The sequence below is a fragment of the Squalius cephalus genome, assembly GCF_949319135.1.
Source record: "Squalius cephalus genome assembly, chromosome: 2".
NCBI classification, from domain to species: Eukaryota; Metazoa; Chordata; class Actinopteri; order Cypriniformes; family Leuciscidae; genus Squalius; species Squalius cephalus.
The window spans coordinates 20196731-20223393 of record NC_137123.1 but is presented as its reverse complement, the minus strand read 5'-3'; the positions used below and the strand labels follow the sequence as shown (position 1 = coordinate 20223393).

The 26663-nt window shown below is 37.1% G+C and overlaps 1 protein-coding gene across 2 annotated transcripts in view; it reads left to right on the top strand.

Annotated features, from left to right (window-relative positions):
* Positions 1–26663, top strand: part of tbck (TBC1 domain containing kinase) — a 60905-nt gene that overhangs the window by 16088 nt on the left and 18154 nt on the right. For both annotated transcript variants that reach the window (XM_079864726.1, XM_079864727.1), the window contains exons 10-22: positions 668–816; positions 905–1043; positions 1154–1253; positions 1961–2010; positions 2121–2250; positions 3181–3279; positions 3637–3699; positions 4152–4278; positions 5288–5338; positions 6616–6699; positions 7152–7237; positions 11569–11605; positions 12712–12873. In XM_079864726.1, coding sequence (XP_079720852.1) covers positions 668–816; positions 905–1043; positions 1154–1253; positions 1961–2010; positions 2121–2250; positions 3181–3279; positions 3637–3699; positions 4152–4278; positions 5288–5338; positions 6616–6699; positions 7152–7237; positions 11569–11605; positions 12712–12873 — 1277 coding nt within the window. The remainder of the gene's footprint in view (positions 1–667; positions 817–904; positions 1044–1153; positions 1254–1960; positions 2011–2120; positions 2251–3180; positions 3280–3636; positions 3700–4151; positions 4279–5287; positions 5339–6615; positions 6700–7151; positions 7238–11568; positions 11606–12711; positions 12874–26663) is intronic.

The following is a 26663-nucleotide window of genomic DNA, read 5'->3' as shown; positions in this document are numbered from 1 at the left end:
AATCTCTAGGCATGGAGTACTTCCTAATTTTTTTAATTAAGGCATTAAGTTCAATTTCCAAAAGATGATTTTTTTATTCCTCTTTTTAGTCAACTTTAGCATGGGCGTCTAAACTTATGCATAGCACTGCGTGTGTGTGTGTGTGTGTGTGTGTGTGTGTGTGTGTGTGTGTGTGTATGTTTTATTTATTATGTGAATGTTTTTTGGATTGTAAACATATATTTCACTCGGCCCTAGTTGTTTACTTTGGTCTAATTGAATTGTCATGTCACTGGAAGTGATTTGCTATCTCTTAATTATTAATAGATAGTGTAACCAAGCTTTTGTATTGGGTTCGCCTAAACACTTTTGGGATAATAAAATAATGAAAACGAGACACAGAAGTTCCATGAACGGTGCACACTCTTTAATCTTTCCCGCGTCAACCTCCGGTCATCTTATGCGCATGCCCATCTCTCTCTTGTCTACGGCAAGTCCCAAAGGACAGAATGTGTTACACACACATAAACGCAACATTCCTATAGCCTTAACTTCTATTCATACTTTAATCTGTTACAATAGCAAATCACTTCCAGTGACATGACCATTCAATAAACAGAGCAGGGCAAACTTGTGCATGAATTAATAATAATGATTAGAGTCTTCACTAATTGTTCCTGTCTTTCAGAGCCACCCCAGCCGAACTTCTGGGAGACTCTGTGTTTGAGAGCATGTCCTGTCAGTACACACCCTACCAGTGCCCCGTGCGTCTGTTCGCTGCCGCCCCGCGCTGCGCACATTTAGAGCTTCCTGAGGACATCAGCGAACTCTGTAAAGGTTCGGGTCAACAGAACTCACACTAGAGAAAAATGTTTGAAGTAAATGCTAAAAATAAGGTAAATGACTGTTCCGCTGTGTTGTGTAGATGATGGAGAGAACTACCTGGTAGAGAGAGGCATAGATGAGGTGTATCACCTGTGGTGTCTGGCAGGAGGAGACCTTGAGAAAGAACTGACCAATCAAGAGATCATCCAATCAAAACCTCCCGCCTGCACCCTTCCCAAGTACAGCTCTGATCCACTGTTTACCATTACCATCACAGCTTTACTATTATTTCAGTAGCCGTTTGCATTCTGCTAACTTGTTACCATTGTCGAATGTGTTTGTTCTTTAGGTTCATTTTGGAGGATGGAGAGTCTTTTGGTCAAGGACGGGACAGAAGTTTTCTTCTGGATGACACAACTGTGACACTTTCTCTTTATCAGCTCAAAAATGTTAGTGTGTTTGCTCGTATGGGACATCAAATGTTAAAATATTTTCTTTTAATTAACCTTTTTAAGCTACTTTTTGTATTTGTTGCTTTTCTCATTTAACACAATAATGACTTTACATTAACATTTGGGGATAATTTCTTAATTCTTGCCATATTTGATGTGCGATTAATTTGCGATTCATCCGATTAATTTATCGCCACATTGTGTAATTAATCAGATAAAGAAATGTAATCGCTTGACAGCCCTAATATAGATATCTGTATGCGAAAGTATCAAAACAGATTGTAAAATAGGCACTATTATTATATTTTAGATCTAAATAACTTTTTTTTTAAAGTATGGTGGATTTGCTCGACCACCATGATAGTCGCCGCAAGCGGAGTGATACAAATGGTGAAACGGTTCCAGCTCTGATACTGGGTGAATATCGCACGGCTGGAAAAGGTTCTCAGCCAATCAGATCCGAGAACCAGAAAAAACTGTTGTATATTTTAAAGTGACAAAAAATCATACATTTGAAAACTATTTTCTTTTTTAAATGTCTTTTTACAAATTTGGTTGTTGAAGTTGTCAAAAGTTTTGAAACTAAATCTGGACAATATTGGTGCTGTTCATTGGTGCCCCATATGATTTTTTTCTTCTTCTAACAAATCCCCCCCAAAATATGTAATTTGACCTGTTAAAACACTTGTGATCTGTCATTGTAGAGGCTGAAGGATGTTGCTGGAGAGACGTTCTATCCGTTATTAGAAGATGAGTAAGAAATGTTCTCTTGTTCATTATCTCTCAGTTTGTGTTCAGTATTCTGGTGTGCCGGTGTCTGTCTGATGGAACAGAAATGTCCCGTGTGTCCCATGTGTCCCGCAGGCAATCCAGCCTTACTCAGTCTAACAGCAGTAATGAACTGTCTGCCACCATCACACTGCCCCTCATTATCCGGGAGAGAGATACCGAGTACCAGCTCACCCGCATTGTCCTCTTCGACAGACTGCTCAAGGTCCTTTACACACACACAGTTTCTGAAAATGACCATATAAGAATAGCTGATGAAATCACCTCATGATGGATGTCCACCCACAGGAAAAATGGTTCATAAAGATTCTTAATTATGTGCTTTTTTCATCTAAAAATGCCAGAAGTAGTTATTCGAGGTGAGTTTTAGGGTTTGGGTTATTGACATTTTCATAAAGATAGCAAAAACATTCATTTCACGTCATTAATGTTCTTTTTTTTGTGGTCCTTTTGAAACCTTTTTTTTGTTGATGACGATAGCTGAACCTTTTGCGTTGAGTAATAATTCATAGTATTAGACTTCATCAGCTCGTAAATTGAGTTTTAACACTGCTGCTATTACTATAAAATAAATGTACTGTAATAAATGAATAAGTGCAGGCAGCAAAACTACCATGATTAACAAATATTTGACTGTTTAAATAATAACTCACTTTATTTTGCATAAAGAAAACTATTTCTAACTTCAGGATGTTATTTTGTATGAAAATTAAACTAATGTTCTCCCCTAGAAATCTCATTACTCTAATGCATTCAGAGTTGTTTTAAAATTCCATTTATTCTGAATAATAATTGTCATTATATTTTCATTAGTGTAATACAATGCTGATCATTAAAGTCAATACAGCGAATACTACCATGATGTATAAATATAATTTAAATACCTTTCTTTCTTTCTTCCTTTCTTTCTTTCTTTCTTTCTTTCTTTCTTTCTTTCTTTCTTTCTTTCTTCCTTCCTTCCTTCCTTCCTTCCTTCCTTCCTTCCTTCCTTCCTTCCTTCCTTCCTTCCTTCCTTCCTTCCTTCCTTTCTTCCTTTCTTTCTTTCTTTCTTTCTTTCTTTCTTTCTTTCAGGACAGGTCTTATGAGATTCCCTGGTGTAATAATGCCATAAATATTTTGCGTTCATTTTTTTTAGGCGTACCCCTACAAGAAGAACCAGGTCTGGAGGGAGGCGCGGGTTGATATTCCTCCTCTTCTGAGGGGTCTGGCCTGGGCAGCCTTACTAGGAGTTGAGGTACCAAACAAATACTGCATCTTACACCAAGGAACGGATTGTCAAGGGATATATTGTTGTTGTTCAGCAATAGGCGTTTTATGACCTTTCAACAGGGAACTTTTGATTTCTTTTGAGTCAAATCAAAATGTTGATGCATTTGCAGACTAAAAAGCATGCTTGACATTTTTTGGTCATTAATGGACTATTGATTCCTGTGCTTGCATGATGTGTACAATCAAATGTTGACATAAATTCAATGCACAGTTCACTTTTAAGCAATGACCTTTTCCATTGTATTAGTAAACATGTCTTTTAGTGCAACACTCCTATTTTATTTTTCCCCCAAATTCAAATCAATATATATAACTCCCACAGGGGGATATCCAATCGAAATATGACGGCATCGATAAGGACACGCCCATCCCCACTGATAGACAGGTGAGAATCACTTCCATGTGTTTGAGGTTATTGAAAAAGTGAATAATTCATCAGCCTGTGGAATAATTCACTTTGTTTGAGGAGTTCCTGTCTTCACCTTTAAGCCTGGTTAAGATTTGACTATCCACTGCTGAATATTTCAAGCGATCCAGGAGCAAACAGCGCTGACGTAGACATGTCGCCCACCTCATCTGACTTCATTTAAGACTGCAGCTTTTATGCATTTAGACCAGGGTTCACCAATCTCGGTCCTGGAGGGCCGCTGTCCTGCAGAGTTTAGCTCCAACCAGCTCCAACACACCTGTTTGAAAGTTTCTAGTATGCCTAATGAGACCTTGATTAGCTGGTTCAGGCGTGTTTAATTGGGGTTGGAGCTAAACTCTGCAGGACAGTGGCCCTCCAGGACCGAGATTGGTGAACCCTGAGACGTTTGTTTATCATTTGTGACACAGATTGAAGTGGACATCCCTCGCTGCCACCAGTACGATGAGCTGTTGTCGTCACCTCAGGGTCACGTCAAGTTTCGGCGGGTGCTCAAGGCCTGGGTGGTGTCTCATCCTGATCTGGTGTACTGGCAAGGTGATGGAGCAATGGTTGGGTGGGGTCATATGCACGGTTTCCTCTTTTTGCCACTAGATGGCAGCAAAGCTTCGTAGTGTTTCATTTGTTCTGGTGGCCTGAAGGTTCTTACTATCTGATAAAGATAACAGATCAAATCAAGTGTGTGCGCTGATGTGATTTATTAATTTCTGTGTGGGTGAGTCTCACAACCTGTCAAGAACATCTCTGGGTCATATTTCACCCTAATGCAAAGAAAGATAATCAGAAATGATCATTTCCATATTTTTTATATAATGATAATTAAGCTTATTTAGGACCATTAGGTGTTTTTCATTGTGGCATTTATTATCATTACAATTATGCACCCCCCCCCCACAATTATAATTATCACAATATTTTATCAAATTATCATGATGTTTTATTTTAGTTTAAATTATAACTAATTTTATTTTGAATAAAGAAAATTTACTCTATTTTCAGGATGTTATATTTATTAGAATTAAGTGTAATGCATTCTTTTTCACCCTACAATTCAAAGGAAAATGATACGATATTATATTTTCCATAAAGAAAATTAAGCTTATTTTTCACTGTGCCATTTATTATTATTACAATTAAGCATCTTTCCCCAAATAATTATTATCATGATATGTAATTTATCATGAAAGAAAATGTGCAGTTTTCTGTTTATTTGCAATTCCCTTTATTCAGAAAAATAATTGTCATATTTTCATTACTGTACTACAATGCTGATTTTCATGAGAATCATTAAAGGCAATACAACAAATATTGCCATGATGTATCAATTTAAATAATCTTTCTTATTTATTTATTTATTTAAAAATCTTTACTCTCGTAAAATAGGCTTGACTATTTTATTTTTTGTTATATTTTATTTTTTATTATGTGTGTCTGTGTATATATATATATATTTATTATTATTATTATTATTATTATTATTGACAGGTCTACTGAGATTCGTTTGTTTATGTGTTGATGACTCTCTCATTTGATGTTTTTGCTTTAGGCTTGGATTCGCTTTGCGCCCCTTTCCTGTATCTAAACTTCAACAACGAAGGTAAGATTTCTGGGTGACAGTTTACAATGTGTCCATTACTTAATGTTTGTTAATGTATTAACTATCATTAACTAATAATGAGCATTACATGTGTTACACTGTTTATTAATCTTTGTTAACCTTAGATATTCATTGTTAGCTCAGGTCCATTTAAAGGGGTCATATTATGCCATTTTTGTACAAGCTAATATGATTCTTTAGGGTCTAAATTAAAAGTTTGTAATATACTTTAATTAAAAATTCTCATTAGTATTGTAAGAAAACACTCATTTTACCTGGTCAAAAACAGCTCTGTTTTCAGCACGCCGTTTAAGTGCATGTGTCTTTAAATGATAATGAGCTTTGCTCACCCCGCCCCTCTGTTCTATGCGTACACTGTAACACAATAACACAATAACCATAATGCGGTGTTTATTATAAATGTGGGATTATGAATTATATTGAGAACGTCGTATATAGAAAACATGCCGTAATGTACCCCGAGTGTAAACAGCCGCATTCATCGTGAAGAGTGCAGCAAGCGATTTGCAAAGATTAATATCAATTTTAATATAAAGGTTAATAAAACGTTACACTCACTTCTTCTTCTCGAGGTGCAGCAGGAACACGAATAGTTGGTACCGATCCTATTTTCAGGAACAGCTTCTTAGCAAAACCAGCTTAACTGACACGGGTTTGTAAAGCTGTCTGATGTGAAATGATTCGCGCAAACATGAAAGCATGGACGTTGATCATGGGGAATCCCCGCGTCAATGCTTTGGGAATATTCCATCAAAACATCAAAATGACTGCTGTGTTCCTTATTACACCCAAGAACAGAACGCCACAACGCTTAGACGCCATTCTTCTCCAGCATATCAATGCACTATGGGCGGGTCTGTGTTGAAACGCCGCTGTCAATCACAATCGTGGGAGGGGCGTCCGACCGGCTTGATTTCAGAGAGGGTCAAACATATAAGGAGATTTAAAAAAAAAACACTGGATGGATTTTTATCATTTTATGATGGTTGTGTACAGGCACTGCCAACACACATTTCAGTATAATCAACTTGTAAAAGTGCATGTACCATTATATGACCCCTTTAAATAATATTGGCAGATACAATGTATTAGTAAATGTTGAAATTAAAATGAACTAATATTAATAAATGCTTTAGAATTATGTTTCATTGTTAGTTCATGTTAACCTATGTGTGTTACCGATTTATGGCCACATTTTTATTTTTTTAAAACATGCTTCCTGATATTAGTCTAAATTTCTTTTTTTTTTCTCGTAGCTCTTGCATATGCATGCATGTCCGCCTTCATCCCCAAATATCTGTACAATTTCTTCCTGAAGGACAACTCGCATGTAATACAAGGTAATGTGATTTTTCTGTCCCACCATGAAGAATATGACCACAGTACTGGATGATCTGGATGATCTGGATGAACTGGATGAACTGGATGATCTATGATTGAGAGCATGTCATTTACAGTGCAGGCTAAAAATAGTACCCACATTTTATCAACTTACACGACTTGTGTGTGTAATGTTTGCATGTGCTTGCTTGTGTTGCAGCTGTTTCTTAAGAGTCCTTACACTACAGTGATTACAGCCGTAAACACTCAAAAGGTTTCTGTAGCTTGACATTTGGGCATGTTTGTTGTTGAGTTTTGCTAGCTCAGCTGTCAGCACTTCTGCAGTTGAATTGCTTTGTTTTGCTCTCTGGCTGAGCTTTGAGCAAAGTGTTTATCCTGCCATGGGTATAATGTGGTAAAAGTGTTTCTGGCTGAAGTACAAACGGCTGAATGCTCGTATTTACTTCTCCAGAATATCTGACGGTCTTCTCGCAGATGATTGCGTTCCACGACCCTGAGCTCGGCAACCACCTGAACGAGATTGGATTCATACCTGACGTAAGTGTCCTCCTGAGATGAATATTTCAAAAACAACATGAAATCACGTTAAAATCAAATCAAAACTCCCTATATTTACTATATTTTACCTGCCCCATGACATCAGTATTTTAATTTTGTGGGTTTTAGTTCATTCCTGTTAGCTTTGAGTGTCATCTCTAAGCTAGTTTTCTCCTAAAAGAAGTGTTTCCATTGGCAGAGAGAAAAAGTAATGGGCAGTATTGTGTCTAAAATGTAATTTGAGTATTGTGTAATATTCAGTAACATTAACTTTGTATTGAACTGGTTAGAAATTTGTACAAATCCACGACCCTAAATATAAGCTTTTAGTAATTTTTTTATTTATTTAGAAGATAGTAGTAGTTTGTTTATTTATTTATTTATTTAATATAAACAATAATATATTTATTTTAATAATAATAATAATAATGTGGACGTTCCACTAGAAACAAACATTGATGTATTGTTTTAATTTAATACTGTGAAGCTGCTTTGATACAACCTATGTTGTGAAAAGCGCTATATAAATAAACTTGACTTGACTTGACTTGACTAATAATTTAATTATTTTATTATAATAATTGTTGTTATTGTAAAAATGATATTCTATATTTATTAAAATCTTACTTTACTATTCCTATATTACTACTAAATTATTACTACTTAATAAAATTTAATAATTTAATTTTATCAACAATTTTCTATCATAATATTAATATCGATAATAAATCATATAGTACAATTTGATCTTCTAGTTTCCGTTTGTTTTCTTTTTTCTATTTTTTTTTTTCTAAATTTGTTTCACAAATATCTATATAATAAAATCTGTTTAATTCATAATATTGGTTAAACTAATTAAAATACTTAATGTCCGTCATGTGACGTTTTGTTCTCTGTTGTTCTCTCTCTGGCAAACTTGTACTTATTTTGAAAAAACAATTTTATCCAAATTCAATCTTATCTTCTAGTTTCAGTTTGTTTTCTTTTTTCTAATTTATTTAGTTTTAGTAACTTTGATTGTATATGGCCACTTTATTTATATATATATATATATATATATATATATATATATATATATATATATATATATATATATATATATATATATATATATATATATATATATGTTGTTAAAAATTATAGTACGAGACAATTTTATATATATATATGGTTCGTACAGTCATGAAAAACCTGGAAAAGTCCTAGAAATTTGTTTCACAAATATCTATATAATAAAATATATAATTATATAATTATATAAAATATATAATAATATAATTCATAATATTGGTTAAACTAATTAAAATACTTAATATCCGTCACGTGACGTTTTGTTCTCTGTTGTTCTCTCTCTGACAAGCTTGTACTTATTTTGTATGAAACCACACAGTAGCTTGTCATCAATTTAAATTAAATTTGATGGATTTTTACTCTTATTTTACATTTATACGTATGTTTTACTGAACGGTTAGTCCTGAATATTTACCTCAAAAGTCATGCAAATTTATTGGTAAAAATATATATATGAGCAAGGGACCGATTAACGCGCGGGCTTACCAGGGCATGTGCCTAGCTTTAGACAGGTCCGTCTCCAGGGCATGGCAGCCTCTTAATCCGTCCCTGGTATGAGCCCTGTTTTTTTGACAGCAGATCCTTTCCTTAGTGATTGAGTGCATCTATGCATTCTGGTCCTGTCACACATCAGCTTCTCTCACACACAGCTGACCCTGAGATTTGAGCTCTGGCCAAGTTCTCCACAAGCACGCACAGACCGGAACAATCTAGGATTCACAAACTCCCTCTTTATTTTTTAAAACGCCGGGTTGATGTCTTTCTACACTGTTGGATAGGTGACCTCCACAGAGACATCTCTATGATTGAGGGTCCAAATAAAAGATGAGTTGTGGGAATCAACACTGAACTGGTCTTTGATGCAAGAGGAGAGAACTGGTGTTCTGTTCAGCCTCTGAACAGCTGCTGTTATGGTTCGACTGTAAGAATGAAAAGAAAGACTCATGAGAGGATGTAACTGTTGCCGAGCTCTGAGAAGACCATTATATATGCTTAAACCTGCCAATTCCCAATGCGTTTGATCTGGAAGTGTTTGTTTTCTTGTCAGCACAATCCCAATGTCACCTTGCGCTCTTTTAAAGGGGCCATGGCAATAGCATTTTACATTCTTTATTGGAAGAAGATGGGTCTTGTTAGCTTTGGCCAGAAAACAACTGCCTAGAATACCCTAACAACCATCTGCTCATGCCCTAGCAACCTGGAACACAGTGGTGTGTTATGCATGGGCAAACGCCAGTCATATTGTCTTCACAAAAGTTGTAACCAAGCCATGGCCGTTTCTTCCCATAGTTGTCATTTTAATTTTCTCTGCAGTCGGGATAATATTTGATCTTGATTTGACTTATCTTGTTATTATCAAAGTGTCTTTGAGGCATGTGTACATCTTGGCTGATGTTAGTTGAGGATTTGGCTCAGTTCTGTAATGTCTGCATGAGTGCTGTTATATTTGGCAGCGTAAGGCCTGAAATTCACAGCAAAATTTTGTGTCCTGCTTCATGTTGGCATTCTGGTGATGTTGGATAGGCCGTTCTTCGCCAAAACTAACCGCCATTATTTTGCTTTCCTTTTGAAGCATCCATTGAAGTGCTCAGGCAAAATAGCAAACATAATTTTGGATCTAATTTGGTAATGCTTGTTATGATGTAATTAAAGGCGCCCTTCTCCCAGGTCACTTTCTGTATATGATATTGGAATGATTTCTGAAGGATCATGTGACACTGAAGACTTTCATAAAATTCAGCTTTGATCGCAGGAATAAATTACATTTTAAAAGAGATTAAAATAGAAATCGGTTATTTTAGATTGAAATAATTTTTCACAATATTACTCTTTTTACTGTCGCTCATACACATGATTCGATACATATCACGATACTGAACTCACAATACGATATTGCGATACTCTAAGACATATGGTAAAAACGGTTTATTTATTATTCTGTTGATTCAAATGCTAAATTTGGTATTACATTGTGGGTGTAAATGAATAGGCTTGGAATAGTGCAGGAAACCCAATGCACAGGACAATGGTGAAACCAGAATAAAAATATTCATGATTCTGAAGCTGAAAACAGAATTATTTTAGACTAATTTTAGATTATTTTCCTGCCTCGCTGCCTGCTGTGAGTTTGTTTGCTTCGGTGCTGTAAGCTCCGTCTTAGCCTCGTATTTCTTTGATTTGAACCATCATTTACTACAATTTGTAGTTGTTTATACTAAATACAGCTTACCCAACATCTCAGATTAACCTGACATAGCTTCCGTTACTACTAGCACAACACTTTAGTAATTCGCTACTGCTAGCCTGTTAACGCGCCACCCGTGTGCTCAGCTAGTTTTTATTTTTTTATTTTTCTCTCGCGCGCCCGCGCCTTTGAGTTAAATGGCCCGCGCCATTGTTAAAAGTGCTATATAAATGAAGATGACTTGACTAATATGCTTGTACTCTTTCACTGGCTAGAGATATTTAAAATAATACACTAAAATAGACACTTTTCACTGGTAATATAAGACATTTGGCATTATCAGGACCCACAAATATTCCCTCATTGCATTATTATACATTATATTCAACATCATATATAGTAGTTTAATGTAGTACTGACCCTAAAACTCTGTAAACTTGAATTTTTTGAATTTGCATTTTGGGTGAACAATACATATTGTCACTATCCACGATACATATTGTTGCATTTTTGTATTGCGATATATCGTTACACCCCTAGTAGCATGTGTTGTTCTTTATTGGGTGTCAGGATGTCACTGTATTTCGTCCCATCATGCACAGCTCCTTGTCTCCTCTTAATTCGACTTGTGATGTCTAGCAGCGGTCAGTCTGTCTCAGTTGGAGATGGAGCTCTTCCCAGGCTGGCTAGACTGAAGCCTGTCTCACACTCGTCCTCTCGTCTCTCCCTAAACCCCTCTGAGGCCGAGCCACCAATCAACTGCCGAAATGGATTATACATCCTACCCAACCGCAACCGAGCAGAACCATGGGAAAAGAGGCAGTGTTGGAACAGGTGCTGGAGGGAGACGCTGTTCATTACACTCCCACACACGTCCTCTCGTTTCACAGTGGGCTGTGAAGCACAGGCCTGAATTGCAAATACAGGTTTCCTCTGATGAATTGAACAATAGCTGAGGTGTTTTATTGGGAATTATAAAAGGGCCCGTGCTGTTTATTCATATTAATCACGTCGTTGCTCATGTAGAACCGGCTTTTGTGCAAGAGTGAACATTCTTTCTTTCTGTTCCTTTCAGCTCTACGCGATCCCGTGGTTCCTTACAATGTTCACACGTAAGTATTAGTGGCTCATGTTGACTGCAGATCTCAAGCAAATAGGACCTTATTATAAAGTGTCATTTTTTTTCCTCCTAATATAACGTTGACTAGCAACATTAATTTGAGGATGGTTTATTCTACATGAAGGCTGAACAGTGTTGAGATGATCCAGATGGTAAAACTATAGAAGGACATCCAACCATGTTAACTAATTATAGTGTTTTTTTTTAAGTGATTGACTCTGTAGTAATTTATGCATTCGCATTTATTTTGGTTCGAAATATGAAATATGCGTTTATCTTCAAAGACATAATCAGAACATGTATTGTTCTCTTTCAGAGACTTGCATTTCCAGAACAATAAGCACTGATGGATTAATTATGCATTGTTTTATCAAAAATACTGTAATGTGCAGTAGCTTGTGGTAAAAATACACATAATAATAATAATACTGATAATAACAAAAATAATAATTATAATACTTATCATATATATTGAATAGGGATATTGTTAATGCTGTTAATGTTGTAATAGTAGTTATTTTTTATTAATAATAAATATAGAAGATCATTTCAAGATGCTCTGTTTCATTTTCTAAACAATAAGCACTGATGGACTAATTGTGCATTGTTTCATCAAACATTGCAACAACTGCAGTATTTTGTGGTTAAAACAATAATAATAATTTTCTATTCATATTTTATTGTTATTGCTACTATTTTTATTGCTATTAATAATATAATAATTATTGTTTTATTATGAATAGCACAATATTAACAGTGAAAAACTGTACTTTGTATAACTTAATTATGCTCTGTTGTCTTTTGATGATCACACAACAAACAATAAGTTTCGTTCTTTAAATGCACAACAAAAATGAATAAAAGAACTGATTTTTTTTTTTATTATCAAAAAAATTAAAAAAACATTTCTTTTTTATAAACATGGATAGTTCCTGTTTTGGAATCTGAAAATACACAATCTGGAATTACAAAAACACACAACATAGCAACAGCTATGATACAGTATGCCTGTTGACCAGATTAATGCACAGCTGTTACAGTGCAAAGGCTGCAAACTATACTCGCAATAAGTCATTTGTTGTCCCATTTCCTCCGCAGATGTGTTCCCCCTGCACAAGATCTTCCACCTGTGGGACACTCTGCTTTTGGGAAACTCCTCTTTCCCTTTTTGCATCGGTGTAGCTATTTTGCAGCAGCTAAGAGACCGTCTGCTGGCCAACGGATTCAACGAATGCATACTGCTCTTCTCAGACCTGCCCGGTAAGAGTCAACGGCGCACAGAAAACATTCTATTTCCATATTCTTTTGTAGCATTTGAATGGTTTCCCCCTAAAATTCAACTGTAATATTACAAAAACAGTTGCGATTTAGTTTCCCATGACCATCTCCGACCCAACAAGCTGTTGCTTCTCTACCTTTAAGACTTCTATATGTAAATGACATTTGTTAGGTTTAGCTAACCTCTGTGTACCAGTTTAGTTCAGACTCTTTTTCAACAGGGCAAGTTGTTGAATATTGAATAGGCATTGAAAAAGGCAGTTGTATGCTAATGGAAATTTGTGAATTACTTTTTTGCAGTTTCGTTTGCATAAATTTGCATTGCGAATTTGCGAAATGAATATTTTTGCATTGAGCTTTTGGTTAAAGTGTATGCTAGAATTGTGTAGAACAGGTGCATTGTGTGTAAATCTACTTTATGCTGTACTCTTAGAAGAAAAGGTTCTATATAGAATCTTAAAAGGCTCTATTGGGGCTTTCTCACTGTATAGTAATAGGAACTCAGTTGTGGGAACTAGCCACCAGGGCGGGTCCCCCGAGAACTTAATTTTCCCCTAGGGCCATTTTCCCGGGTGTAGTAGTGACTCTGAAATGAAGTAAGCCGGCAGACAGCGGAGTCATTTAAGCGCGGCATTCAACAACGTCAACAACTGGAGAATTTAGGACGCTGTGAATGGTTGAAGTGCCTGGACTCTGGCGGATGCCTGTGTTTCATATGGCATGCATTCGGCCAATCAGCACACTCTTAAAACACTGGTAATTCCTATTGTGCTGGGTTAGACTCTACTCAGAAATAGGAGCTAATTTAGTTCCCTCTAAAAGGCGTTCCTAGAACTAAAATCATTCCCAGTTCCTGCGGTGTGAACATGTTTAAAAGTGGCTACTTCCTCCGGTGCGAAAGCCCCTTATCAGGCGCTTCATATATAGAACCATTTAGGAGTTTCCACTATGGGATCATTTCATGGATTTAGATTTATTTAATTAATTTTATTGTAATTAATTTGTATTTTTATTAAATGTTATGAACACCACTCAACTCAACTCAAACTCAAAAAATAACATTTTGACCCAAAACTCATTTTGAACAATTTTCTTTTTTAAATTGAGTGTTCATCCGAGTGGTCCAATACCTTAGGACTTTTTTGCACTTGAACCACGAATACACACAAACAAATTGACTGGATTCGAGGAGTTTATGTGGTTGTAATAAGAAAAAAATATATATAATTCTTCCCTCATGGGGCAATTCGACCCCCTTAGGAATTGAATGGAATGAGAGGAATGCTTCAGTATACATAGAAAAAACTAAAAAATGCTTAAAATTAAAACATAAAATGCTAAAATTTTAACAAAAAAGATTTTAGAATGTCTATATGGGTATCTGAATGCATACTGAAGAGATACTCAAGAACTGACTTTAGGACCCAGCGGAACAGCTCTTTTGCTCAATATAGAGCTATAAGGTCATCTAGTGGCAGAAGTCACGAAATATCATGTTATATTATTTTTTTTCCACAAGAGGTCGGCAGAGACACCCAAATTGACCCACTGTGAGAGATTCTGAACTGGTTATGCATGTATTTGAAAGTTATTTTGAATTTAATTTGAAAGAATGTGAGGAATGTAGGAATGAGGAAATCTAGTAATTTAATGGTACATAAAATAATAAAAAATCTCCCAAATATATAATAAAAATTAAATGATATAAGCTTTTTGGACAAGAAAAAAAAAGTATAATTTTAGGCCTTCGGGTCATTTTGACCTGCGAGGGAAGGATTTGTTACAGAATATGCAATCAATTAAGATATTTATTCTTATATAATAGAACCTTTTTGAAATAAAGGGTTTTTTAAAATTGAGTCAAGAACCTCCTAGGGTTCTATATAGAACCCCATGTAACCATTTTCCTTAGAGTGTAGTGCAACAAGGATGCTTATAAATACACATGTGAGTTTGCTGCAGTTGCTGTGGAGCAAATAATGCACACTTGTCTGTTTAAACACACCTCTGTCAAACAGTGTGCTTTATTCCCTCTGAGCTTCCTGATGCCGGGGCTCAGTTGAGACTTGTTTATGATGAGCTCAGGATAAGTTATGTGGCTTATGCCGTTCTTTCCCCGTGGTATGTGGGAAGAGGCAGCTGGCAACGGTGTGGCGTTCCGGCCGGGACACCGTGTGTCTCCTCTGGCATCTGCTTGCCACGATTCCCCGAGGTTGCTGTCAACACGGAGCTGTGCCGTGGCTGAAGTGATGGACGATGATTGAGTCTAATGTGAGGGAATTAGCTGGGAGCATTCAGCGCTGCAGGAATGCTGATGGTGTGTACACTCAGTCACAATGCAGGGATTACTTCCCAAAATAATGTGAAAAATATCCGTTACCATGGCAGTTGAAAGCAGGAGAATTCCTGAAACTTGTCACCGTATCTCTCGGGCCAAAACGCTCAAAACAAGGGTTAAAGAAAGCTTGTTTTGGTAGTGAGGTGTGTGTGTGTGTGTGTGTGTGTGTGTACTTGTAAATCAAGGTAAAAAAAAAAAAAAAAGCAGGAAAGAGGCATTTAAATGTCTTGTTCTTATTTAAATATCAATGGATATGCATGCTGTCACTTTACGTGTAGGACAAAGCTCATGGAGACAAGGAATATGTAGAAATAACATTTAATAACCAAACTCTCAGGGGAAACACCAAACATTCACGCTTACATTGACGATAACGGACAAAGACTGAAGGAGAACACAAGGTATAAATACACAGGGACTGCTTTACACTTGGCATTAACATGCGACCTATCTGGATGTTGTCCACATACGCATTGAAAAGACAAGTGTAACAAGACGCGCTTCTGATCGGTATGTTATCCGATCAGCGTGTCCAGGTTCGGAGGTAGTCGAGGACGCATTGTGATCGAATCTCAGTGCGATGTAAATGCAATCCAGCCATCGTGTCTGCATTCACAGGTGGACATCACACAAAACCCCGCCCACTGTCATTATTCCTCCAGGAATTGCTGTACGTAGCTGTGTGATTTTGCGAGACAGTCGAGTGCAAAGTACATCGCAAATCGCAAATATACTGAAATGTTTGCTTTCGCACCCTAAAGTTGCAGTACCATTCATTTTCTGTAAAGAACACACATTTTTCCCACCACAGCTGGCAACGTTCTCGGATACTTGCAGCCTCTTCATCCTCCTCATTTTGCGAGATTTGTAAAATGTACCCTGAATGAAAACGGTTTTTAAAAGAAAACCCACCACTTCAGGGTCTCACTAGCTGTGAGATCCGATATGTTATCCAGATACAGAAGCCACTTGATGAGGACTATGCTTGTGATCCAATCCGTGGAGCTAACAAAAATCAAAAAGTCCAGGGCACAAACAAAAACAGTCCATGGAGGAGTGGATGGTGGGAGAAGCCAGTGTGGAGCAAGGAGCAGGAGGAGCCAGATGACATGCCAGAGACCAGCCGGGACGAGGCCCCAGGGCGGAGTCGAAGGCGGGAGGAGCCATGGTGTAGATGACTTGCTGGAAGGCGACACCCTGGGCACGGCCGACGGAGATGATGCCACAGATGGAGACCCTGGTGAAGCTGAATAGCCAATGAGCCCACGCGAGACCACTGGTCCTGGAGACTGAGGTAGAGCTGTGGCGACGAGCATTTGAGGTGTAGTCGGAATACCAGAGGACAGAGGCTGAGCCGGTGGGACCAGGGACAAAGGCGGAGCCGGGGGAAAGGCGGACTCAGACGGAGCCGAAGGTGCAGGCAGGTCGACGGCTGACCAAGGCGGAGCCGGAGGGACGAGGGAGCCTGGAGAAGCCGTATGGCCGATGGTTTCCTGTGGAGCTTGGGAGGGAGGAGCCAAGGCGAAGCCGAAGTGTTGACAGATTGAGGTGGAGCGATGGGCCCAGAGGCTGGAGGTGGAGACAGGGGATCCTTCAGGCTAGGTGGAGCTGGTGGCCTGAAGACACATGGCAGGTCTTCAACACATATGGGAGCTGCAGAGGGGTTGAAGGACAGCAGCGGAGGCAGGGCTGAGGAACTGGCTGATTGAGGAGGTGGGAGAGGGAGGCTGGGCAGGCATTCAGGTAATACAAGGGACACTGGAGATACTGGGAACTCTGGAGATACAGGGGAAACGGGAATTACCTTGCCAAACCAGTCTATGAGGCTCTCCTCAAAAATGTCCTTCAATTCCTTATAATATATGCCAGAGGCCACTGGCATCTCATCCAACGTAGTAGTGGTGTGGGCGAGGCTCTCATCCCAGCCCTCGAGCTCCACAAGCACTCCCTCTGCGACGCACGATGTTGCCGGCTCACGCACCTGGTCAGACTCCGTTTGTGGTCCGGGCTCTGTGGTGATGACACTCTCCGTCCTTATCCTCGGCACTGGCTCGTCTATCGCGGCAGGCTGATCTCCGTCATCCCCAGCAGGGCCGATGGTGTATGCCGAGCCGCAGTTCACCAACACCCACTCCACATACTGGGCGAAATTTCCCCGAGGTCCCACACCGGGCAGGCGGGCCTTCGTCTCCACGTTGAGGCTTGTAAGGAAAAAGACGCTCAGCGATCTGTCAGGGAAGGAGGTAAGGCACGCCAGGTCGAGGAATGCGCAGGTGTGAGACTCGAGGGAAAGCTTCTCCTGCTCCAAGCAGAGCAGTTGGACAGCTGGTAAGTCCATTCTTTTACTCACTTTGAGGGTCCGTTATTCTGTCACGTTACGTGTAGGACAAAGCTCATGGAGATGAGGAATATGTAGAAATAAAGATGAAAAACCGCACTCTCAGGTTCTATTTTCATACATTTATTATTACCATGTCCTCACAGACGCGTTTCGGCCTAAGCCATCATCAGTGTGTACACACTGATGATGGCTTAGGCCGAAACGCGTCTGTGAGGACATGGTAATAATAAATGTATGAAAATAGAACCTGAGAGTGCGGTTTTTCATCTTTACTTTTGATAAACGTTTTTTATTACTCGCACCCATAAACTATTTTGAGAGTTGAGCGCGCCTGCTCTTAATAGAATATGTAGAAATAACATTTATACATTCAAACGCTTATATTGACGATAACGGACAAAGACTGAAGGAGAACACGAGGTATAAATACATGGTGTGTTACAAGATAACTAATGAGGTGATTGACAATGCACAGGTGATTGACATGACTAATTAGAACAATCATGGAACACTAGGTCACAGGACTGAACCAAAAACACAATGAAGGGGGGAAACACAGATCCAACATGTAACACATGCTGGTTATACTTCCTGTTTTTTTTTTTACTTTTTTATTAATCTCATATGCAAAATCATATATAAAATAAATATGTTATCATTTACTCACCGTCATGCTATTCCCAAAAATAAAATTAAAAAATCTTTACCAATTTAAGTTGTTAGTTAAAGCAGTTAAAAATTATATTTTAGGTTTGGCGTCAGTTTTTGGTGCAATTTGTATTTTTTTCCACTTTACACGCTTTAGTTTAAACTATTAAAAATCATTTTCAGTCTAAAATAAGATGTGAAAAAAAATTGCCTTGGCAACTAACTGAAAGTATTAAAATGACTAAAACTGAAATAATAATATAAATTAAAGCTGAATAGAAAAATAAAAACCGAATAAAAATGACAAAAAGCAAAAAAACTAAACAAAAAAAAACTTAATCTAAAATCTAAATGAAAGCTAATTCAAAATATTAATACATACTCTAATAGTATATACATAATACTAAAATAACATTGTCTCAGTCATATCAGTGGTGTGCAAAAAATAAGTTTTATTAACCATAAGCATATGACCAGTATGGAAGCTTGTTTATGCCACGGAATAATAATAAAAAATACAAAGGGTAATTATGACTTTTTATGCCACAATTTTGACTATTTTTCTCGCAATTTATCGGAAAGTTTATATCTTGCCATTCTGAGGGGGAAAAAGTCACAATTGTGAGATAAAAAGTCGCAATTACCTTTTCTATTTTATTCAGTAGCAGAAACCAGGCTAGCTTATTCCAGCATTTGACTAAGTTAATAACCTAAACCACCAGAGGATCTCACCTCACAAGTTGACATGTCCCAGGGAATGCCTGTTTGTTAGGCTGTCCTTCTAGTGGAGGCCACAAAGAGGATAATACTGTTATATCAGAGTTTCGGAAGACATATATGAAACATAAACACTACTTATTGCACCTTGAAAGCTGAAGTGTTGGGCACTGGTTGCACCAAATGGAATTGCAAAAGTTATTACTTCAAACACACAGTGCCATCTAAATTAATTTTTAGAGCTTCTAGAGACTAGGGTGTCACAGAGAGAAGTATGAATTGGCGGGAAGCATGATCTAGTGATATCTGTCAGGTGGCAGGGGTGTTTTTATGAGAGGCATTCCAAACTAATTTTGAAAAAGGCAAAAGAAAATCAAATCAAAGGCAATCACAGAGAAATCTGTTATAGATATGGCAACGATGTTCAACAGCAGCCCATGAGACACGCCATTACTCTGTCCTGTCAGAAGACAAATATCCGGCTGGAAGTGAAGCACAAATCACATTTTGACAAAAAGAGCATCTGACTACAAGTGGCTAATAAGCATCTGTCACTGACAAGTCTGGAAATAGCTTCAACGATTTTACAGGACAGTCTTCCATCAGATACTTCTAAAAACTTGACTTCACCAGAGAACGCAAGGGATGCTGCATGGCTCCAGGCGGGAAGACTAGGGTTTGATCGGTTTCCAAAGCCAGATTAACTAGCAGGGCTGTTTTGGAGCTGTCCAGTTCTGTCAAAATCAGTTTTAAACCATGTAAATCTACTGGCCTGAATAAGTATCTAGAGTCTAACACTCAACGGTATGTAGTTGACTTCAGAAATAAAGATATTTCCTTATGAATTATAAGGAAAAAGTGGTCTGGGTATGTTTTTTTTTTGTTTTTTATCATCCATTATTAATGGATTCAGCTCTGGCATCCATCATCCATCAGAAATCATTGCTGTTAGATATTTTCTCTTTAGAAAGTGCTGTACATAGAGTAGTAATATAGTAATATTTTTATATTAGTTTTATTTTTGTATTGTTGGTTATTTTAATCACCTCCTCCCACTAACTCTATTTTCTAATTTTTTTTTTTTTTTTTTTGTATTCTAAATCAAATCAAGTGTCAAATCAGGGTATATAAAAAGGGAAAATCTTTTAAAAATCAAAATTTTTGTAAAAATGCTTGTACAGTATTACAAAATGAATGAAATCTATTTAATGAAGTGAAAACATTAAGTTGTTTGTTAAAGCAGTTAAAAATTATATTTTAGTTTTGACGTCAGTTTACGTCAAACCTAAAACGGAAAGTTGAAAAGTATCAAATTTCCTGGAGTGTACCCAATTATTATTATTATTATTATTATTTTATATATTTTTTTTAACAAATGTCTTGGCCTTTTATGTTGGATTTTGACATCTACTTGACATGATTTGAAATAATAATAAAATAATAATAATACTAATGATAATATTAATAATAAATACTGATCTAACAGACAATCATGATATTTTCATGATATTTTGACAGATACTTTCTGATATTGCCTGCTTTTCAAATATTAATAATATTTAAAAAATAATTCCACTATACTGTTCTTGAAGATATAATGCAGTGAAGTGTTATTACTATCTCCAGAGTGTTACACCACCTAGACACAAACTCCACAGAAAATATCAAAACAAATTTTAAATTAGAAACATAAAAAAATTAGTGTTTTCCAATAATAATTTGACTGTATTCATTGCATTTTTAATGTAACTTCACAGATGGAAAAATGATCATCGTTGATCAATGTTTTATGCTTTCTATGCTATTAAATACCTTGGTATTACTATGATTTTAGACATGCTACCATGCTAATACCAATGTTTCAGGACATATATATCATTATGTTATTACCTTTGTTTTTGGGAATGTAATGTGGTGGTACCATAGTTTTCTGTGATGTTTCTTGGAGTACCATGCTAATATCATGGCATATCATTATAAAACGAACTATCATACAATACCACGGTATGTTGGTTTTTATCAATCTACTGCTGATAAAACTTTTGCAAAGCTCAGCTAGTTGTCTAGGTAGGATTTTGTGTTTCAGAGGAAGACTTGGAGAGAATTATTTACAAACATGTCATATATTATTTCTCTTTGTGAAGTCTGTAAATGTTGCCTAGGGTTTTTTGGGGGCATATGCAAAGCATCAGTATTCACAAAACAGGGAATTTGTTTCAAAGCAAAACTTTTGTCAGCTTACTGACTAGTAACATTATGCTGTGAAAATCTGCACAAGCTCTCAGAGAATTAAACGGCTTTGAAAGTTTCGCGTTTGAAGCCGAGGACGGGGCTTTTTTCCCGCAGGTTGAACGGAGGTCTCGTGGGATTGGCATCTCTTCTCTTTTCTGTCTGTAATTGTGGCAGCAATGTAATTAACACCGCGTGGGGCGGGAGTTCCTGGAGAACGTGGATGAACATGCAGACATTTATGTTTGAGAAGGTCACGGCTGTCATTTCTTCCACCACATGCTGTTGAGTTGTGCTCGTGCACTGCCTCTGCCTCTGCTGTTACTGGATCTCCTTGGCAGGCGTCCATGATGGGGGCCGTTATCTCGCATCTTGAGATTGTTTCGGTTCGTTTGTCTCCAAATCGCTCGTTTTAAATGGCTATTTCCTGGACGCAGAGGAGCGAGTGGCATTAAACATTTAAAAGTCATTGGAAGAAGGAGGCTGGTGTATCCAATCGGGCTGCAGGGTCGATGCCAATAAGATTTAGGGATTTCATATTTCTGTTCTTTTCGCTGGCAAGCCACATGAAAGTCTGAGGAGTTGAGGAAGAAAACTCCTTTTATAGGTAAAATATTTGTCCTCGCTGCTTACCAGCTCACTCTCGGTTTCCTTCAGTCAAACACTTTCAGCTCAAACACACACGTGTTGATTTCACTGGATTTGTGAAGAGTTTTTAAATGCAAATGTTTTTAAACCAAACTCTAAACCAAATCAGTAGATTTAAAGGACATTTTCACAATTTGATCTTTTTAACTATAGCCAAACCTGCACACAAATGGTAATCAGAAGCATTTGTTCCTCCTTTGACATGGTTCATTTTTTCTCTGAGATCCAGAGAACGTTGTTCAACTCATTTTTACATTTGCTGCAGAACATGTGAGCACAAAGTGCATTTCTCACTTACCGCAGTGCTACAGTGTTGTGGATGCTTGCCAGGGCATTACTGTGTGTTTGCTAAGGTGTTCTGGGTGTTTGCTAGAGGAACAAATGAATATTCTGAAAGTTTTATGGTAAAAATATCAATATTTAAGTGAAGTGACGTGACCATACTCGGAATTTGTCCTCTGCATTCAACCCATTAGTGCACACACATTAGGAGCAGTGAGTAGTGAACACACACACACACACACACACACACACACACACACACACACTGCAAACCGTAGACGCACACAGACAGCCATTTTGCCAGTATTGAGAATTGAACCCGCAACCTTTGGGTCCGACTCTATAACCATTAGGCTACAAAGATGCTATACATTAATAATTGTTATTGTTAACCACTGTGATTGAAACTTTGAGTCTTTTTTTTTTGAGTTTCCCAAAAGCATCGCAAGCTTGATCGTAGAGACCATTGGTGGCAATTGTTCTACGATCAACTTAGGTTTACGATGATTTTGGGAAACGCAGCCCTGACCAGTTTAGTCAACTGATTCACAACATCCGATTGACAACATCCGACTCAAAAGAATGATTCATTCACAAATCGGATATTGCTTTTACTTTTACTTTCTCTGCTGTTATTATAAATAAAATTAGGAATGTTTTTTTTTTTTTTTTTTTCATGTTATTGGCTGTTTAGAATGTTTTATGTTTTTTAAAAATTTGATAGAATTATTTTTACATCCTATACCTGTTATCGGTTTGTTTACCTGGTCAAAGCTTTTTTTTTTTTTTTTTTTTGTGACAGTGCACTTTATTCTTTGCACTCTTTCAGACTCCTTTATTTATTGATGTAGAAGTGTGTTTTGTTGCGTATGCAAGGAGAAAGTGAGATTACAGTATAGAAAAAAAGTTGTGTTCAATTCAGTGCTGTTATAACTGTAATAAACAGAAATAATGTATATTGGCTATGTATATCGGTTATCGAGCATATAAACATGTGAAATCAGTATCGTATCAGTTATAAAAGCTCAATATTGGTCGATCTCTACGTTTCTTCCCTATTGTGACACATATCTGATGGAAATGGCTTCTCAAACAAGAAAAAAAAAAGTAGGGAAGGGCTTGATTTTGTCCATGGGGAATTGCCTGGATGGTTTTGGTTTTCTATTGGTGGATCTCATGTGATTGACAGGTTGATCCCGCCCTCTCGCCAGTAAACGCATTATCTCTTCTCTGATGAGGGGAAATTATTTTGATTAAAGGAGAACTCCGGTCAATTTTAACATTGAGCTCATTTTTTTGTAAATTTGGAGTGCTGTCAGTACAGAGAACAATGGCAAAAATCGGTGTTGCCTACACCGTGTTATCCTCTTTTTAAAATTTGCACCCTGTTGACTTCAATGGGGCAAGTTTTAAACCTGCTTTTAGCCTCTTAACATCCTTGATGTGTCATTACAAGTGCACAGCCAATGTGAGTGATTCCTTTAGAGTGAACACGGGTGAATCTGACTGCAGTAGATGTGAAAGATATGAATAAAAATGATAATAATTCAGCCAGCGCACATACCTGTATTTACATCCTGTTTTCGGTCGAAGTCCACAGTAGTCGATTGTCGAGTTCACACGCATGATCATAGGTAGCTAAGCAACAGTGGAGAACTCGACAATCGATTACTGTGGACTTCGACCGAAAACAGGATGTAAATACAGGTATGTGCGCTGGCTGAATTATTATCATTTTTATTCATATCTACTGCAGTCAGATTCACCGCGTTCACTCTGAAGGAATCACTCACATGGCTGTGCACTTGTAATGACACATCAAGGATGTTAAGAGGCTAAAAGCAGGTTTAAAACTTGCCCCATTGAAGTCAACAGGGTGCAAATTTTAAAAAGAGGATAACACGGTGTAGGCAACACCGATTTTTGTCGTTGTTCTCTGTATTGACAGCACTCCAAATTTACAAAAAAATGAGCTCAATGTTAAAATTGACCGGAGTTCTCCTTTAAAGATTATGAGGGCACATAACAAATACAGCAATTTACCATAAAAACAAGAACCTTAGAACTTTAAAGCGCATTATTAATTTCTGCCCATGCCCTACTCCCATTCCCATAGCATCCAAAGACATTTTTCCATTGAGACTTTAAGCACCATCATCACATTCCTCTGTCCTAACGTGTTTGTTTGACCCACTTGTTGCTACATGACTGTGTTTACTTTACACACTTGTTAGCGCTAAATATAGAGTTGGTGAATCTGTGGCTTGTAATTCCTGCCTCCCGTACACAAACGTCTCAACTTGTTAATAACATGTTTTAACATTTTTTTCATTTTTATTCTCTCACGCAGGTTACTAATTAAACCGTGGAGACTGGTTTTGTATACATGACAGCGTGTTTTTGTTTTGGCCACAACTGCAGACATCCTTTTCAGTTTTAAATCACAAAAGATTTCGTTGGAGAAAGGTTGTGGAGGTGAATTTTTCTCCTCAGTCTTTTTTATTGCCTCATAAAGATGATAGCTAACCGCTATCACCTTTATCAAGGCCATTTTTTCTTTCCACTCTTATGCGTTTTGGAAACTGTGAGCTGGAAAATGATGGTAGTGATGAAATGTATTCACGAGCTGATAGGTGTTAAATGGCCCAGACTAACATTAATCCGTTCTGTCAATAGAAGCCGTGAAGCTCCGGGTGGAGTTTAGTGGAAGTGCCTGACAGATATACATTTTTAAAGGATTGTACTGATATTGATGCCAATTAAGGAGGGTGGTACTGTTGATATATGATATTGATGTGATACTATTTAATGATAGCAAATGAGACATTGCTGTTTATGACATAATATCATCCAAAAAATCGAATTACTGTATCTTTGAACAAACATTTTATATATTTTTTTTCTCTAGCTTTCAAAAGTTTTGGGTCAGTAAGATATTTACTAAGCATATACCTGAGCATGATGTAAAAACATTTATAATTTTACAAAAGATTTTTATTTAAAATAAATTCTGTTCTTTTAAACATTCAGGTCATCAAAGAGTCTTGAAAAAAATATGCCAAATCATCATATTAGAATGATTTCTGATTGATCATGTGACACTGAAAATTCAGCTTTGCATCGCAGGAATAAATAGCATTTTAAACGATATTAAAATAGAAAACTGTTATTTTAAATTGTGATAATATTTCAAAATATTACTGTTTTTACTGTATTTTTATAAAATAATTGCAAATAAAAAGAGATGCACGATATATTGGCCACCATATCGGTATGGGCCGATATACTGTATGTTCATTTTTGATGTTATCGTTATCGGCCCGATAAGAAAATTGGGCTGATATATTAAAGCTGATAAATGATGGATTATGTCCTTCAGCTGAGACACTTCAGATATGCACTGTTCGCCATAATGCTTTTGAATTGCTGGAAATATGATTGGAATCACTTCAAAAAGGAAAATACAGTGCAACATGTGCAGCGCAAGTCTGTCATGTAGGTTACAGAAAATTATAATGAGAACACTATAATTGTGTGATCAATTTAATGGTGAGACTTTTGTTTTTGTAATCAGGCTCTCAAAAATTATATAAAAATTTGGATTTAGATTGATCAGCCAATATATCAGTTATCTGCTTTCAAATATAAAGATTTATCGGTTATCAGTATCGGACAAAAATTTCATACCGGTGCATCTCTATCAAAAATCTTATTTTACCCCAAACTTTTGAACAGTAGTTTAATTTATATTTTTATTTTGTCATTTTTAAGTGTAAATTTCCTGTTAATTGAACCAAGCAGATTTAGCCATGGCTCAGTGCTGATATATTTCATAATAAAAAATCTGGCCACTAGTTTAAAGTGAAAAGGATTCACTTCAGTTATTCCTTAGGTGCCCAAAAAATGACCATGATAACCATTTGTTTACACCAAAATATTGTAGTTACTAGCGTTATTGTCATTACAAGCATAATAATAATGTCTGTTCCACATCCTGTAGAGGCTGATTTCACTCCTTCATTCATAGTGGATGAAGTCAGGAGAATTTAGTAGTGTGTAATTTAGTTCTTATCCAACTGTACTACTGAATCCAGATGACTCCTTCAGGCATGTCTATTTCATGCCATGTGAAAGTCAATATCAGTGTCTGAATAATGTCTGCATCTAATACTGTGACGAAAGCTGTGTTTATAAAGATGAAATGTGGAATGCATAGCCAGACCTGTCTTTCAAATGCATGGTATTTGTCTTGACTGCAGTGGGAATTCTGTGCTGGAAGGCGGTGGTGTTTCATGCAACATTCATGCATTGTGACTGAATGTCTTTACTCATTCCCCAGTGCCACTGTGTTGGGTTGGGATTCGAGAATCAGTTCTTATGGAGTCTGGATTGTATGTGGGGCAAACATGTGGGATGTCAAGGACCCCTAGTGCATGCACTGTTCTCAGCGATTGGGGGGATTGTATGTAAGAGTTACGGCAGAGGTGACAAGGCACCATATTTCTGATGTGTGAATGTCTCGAACCTCCCGATCCATATGTCATTCCTCATCTCTGCGTCTAGATTTGG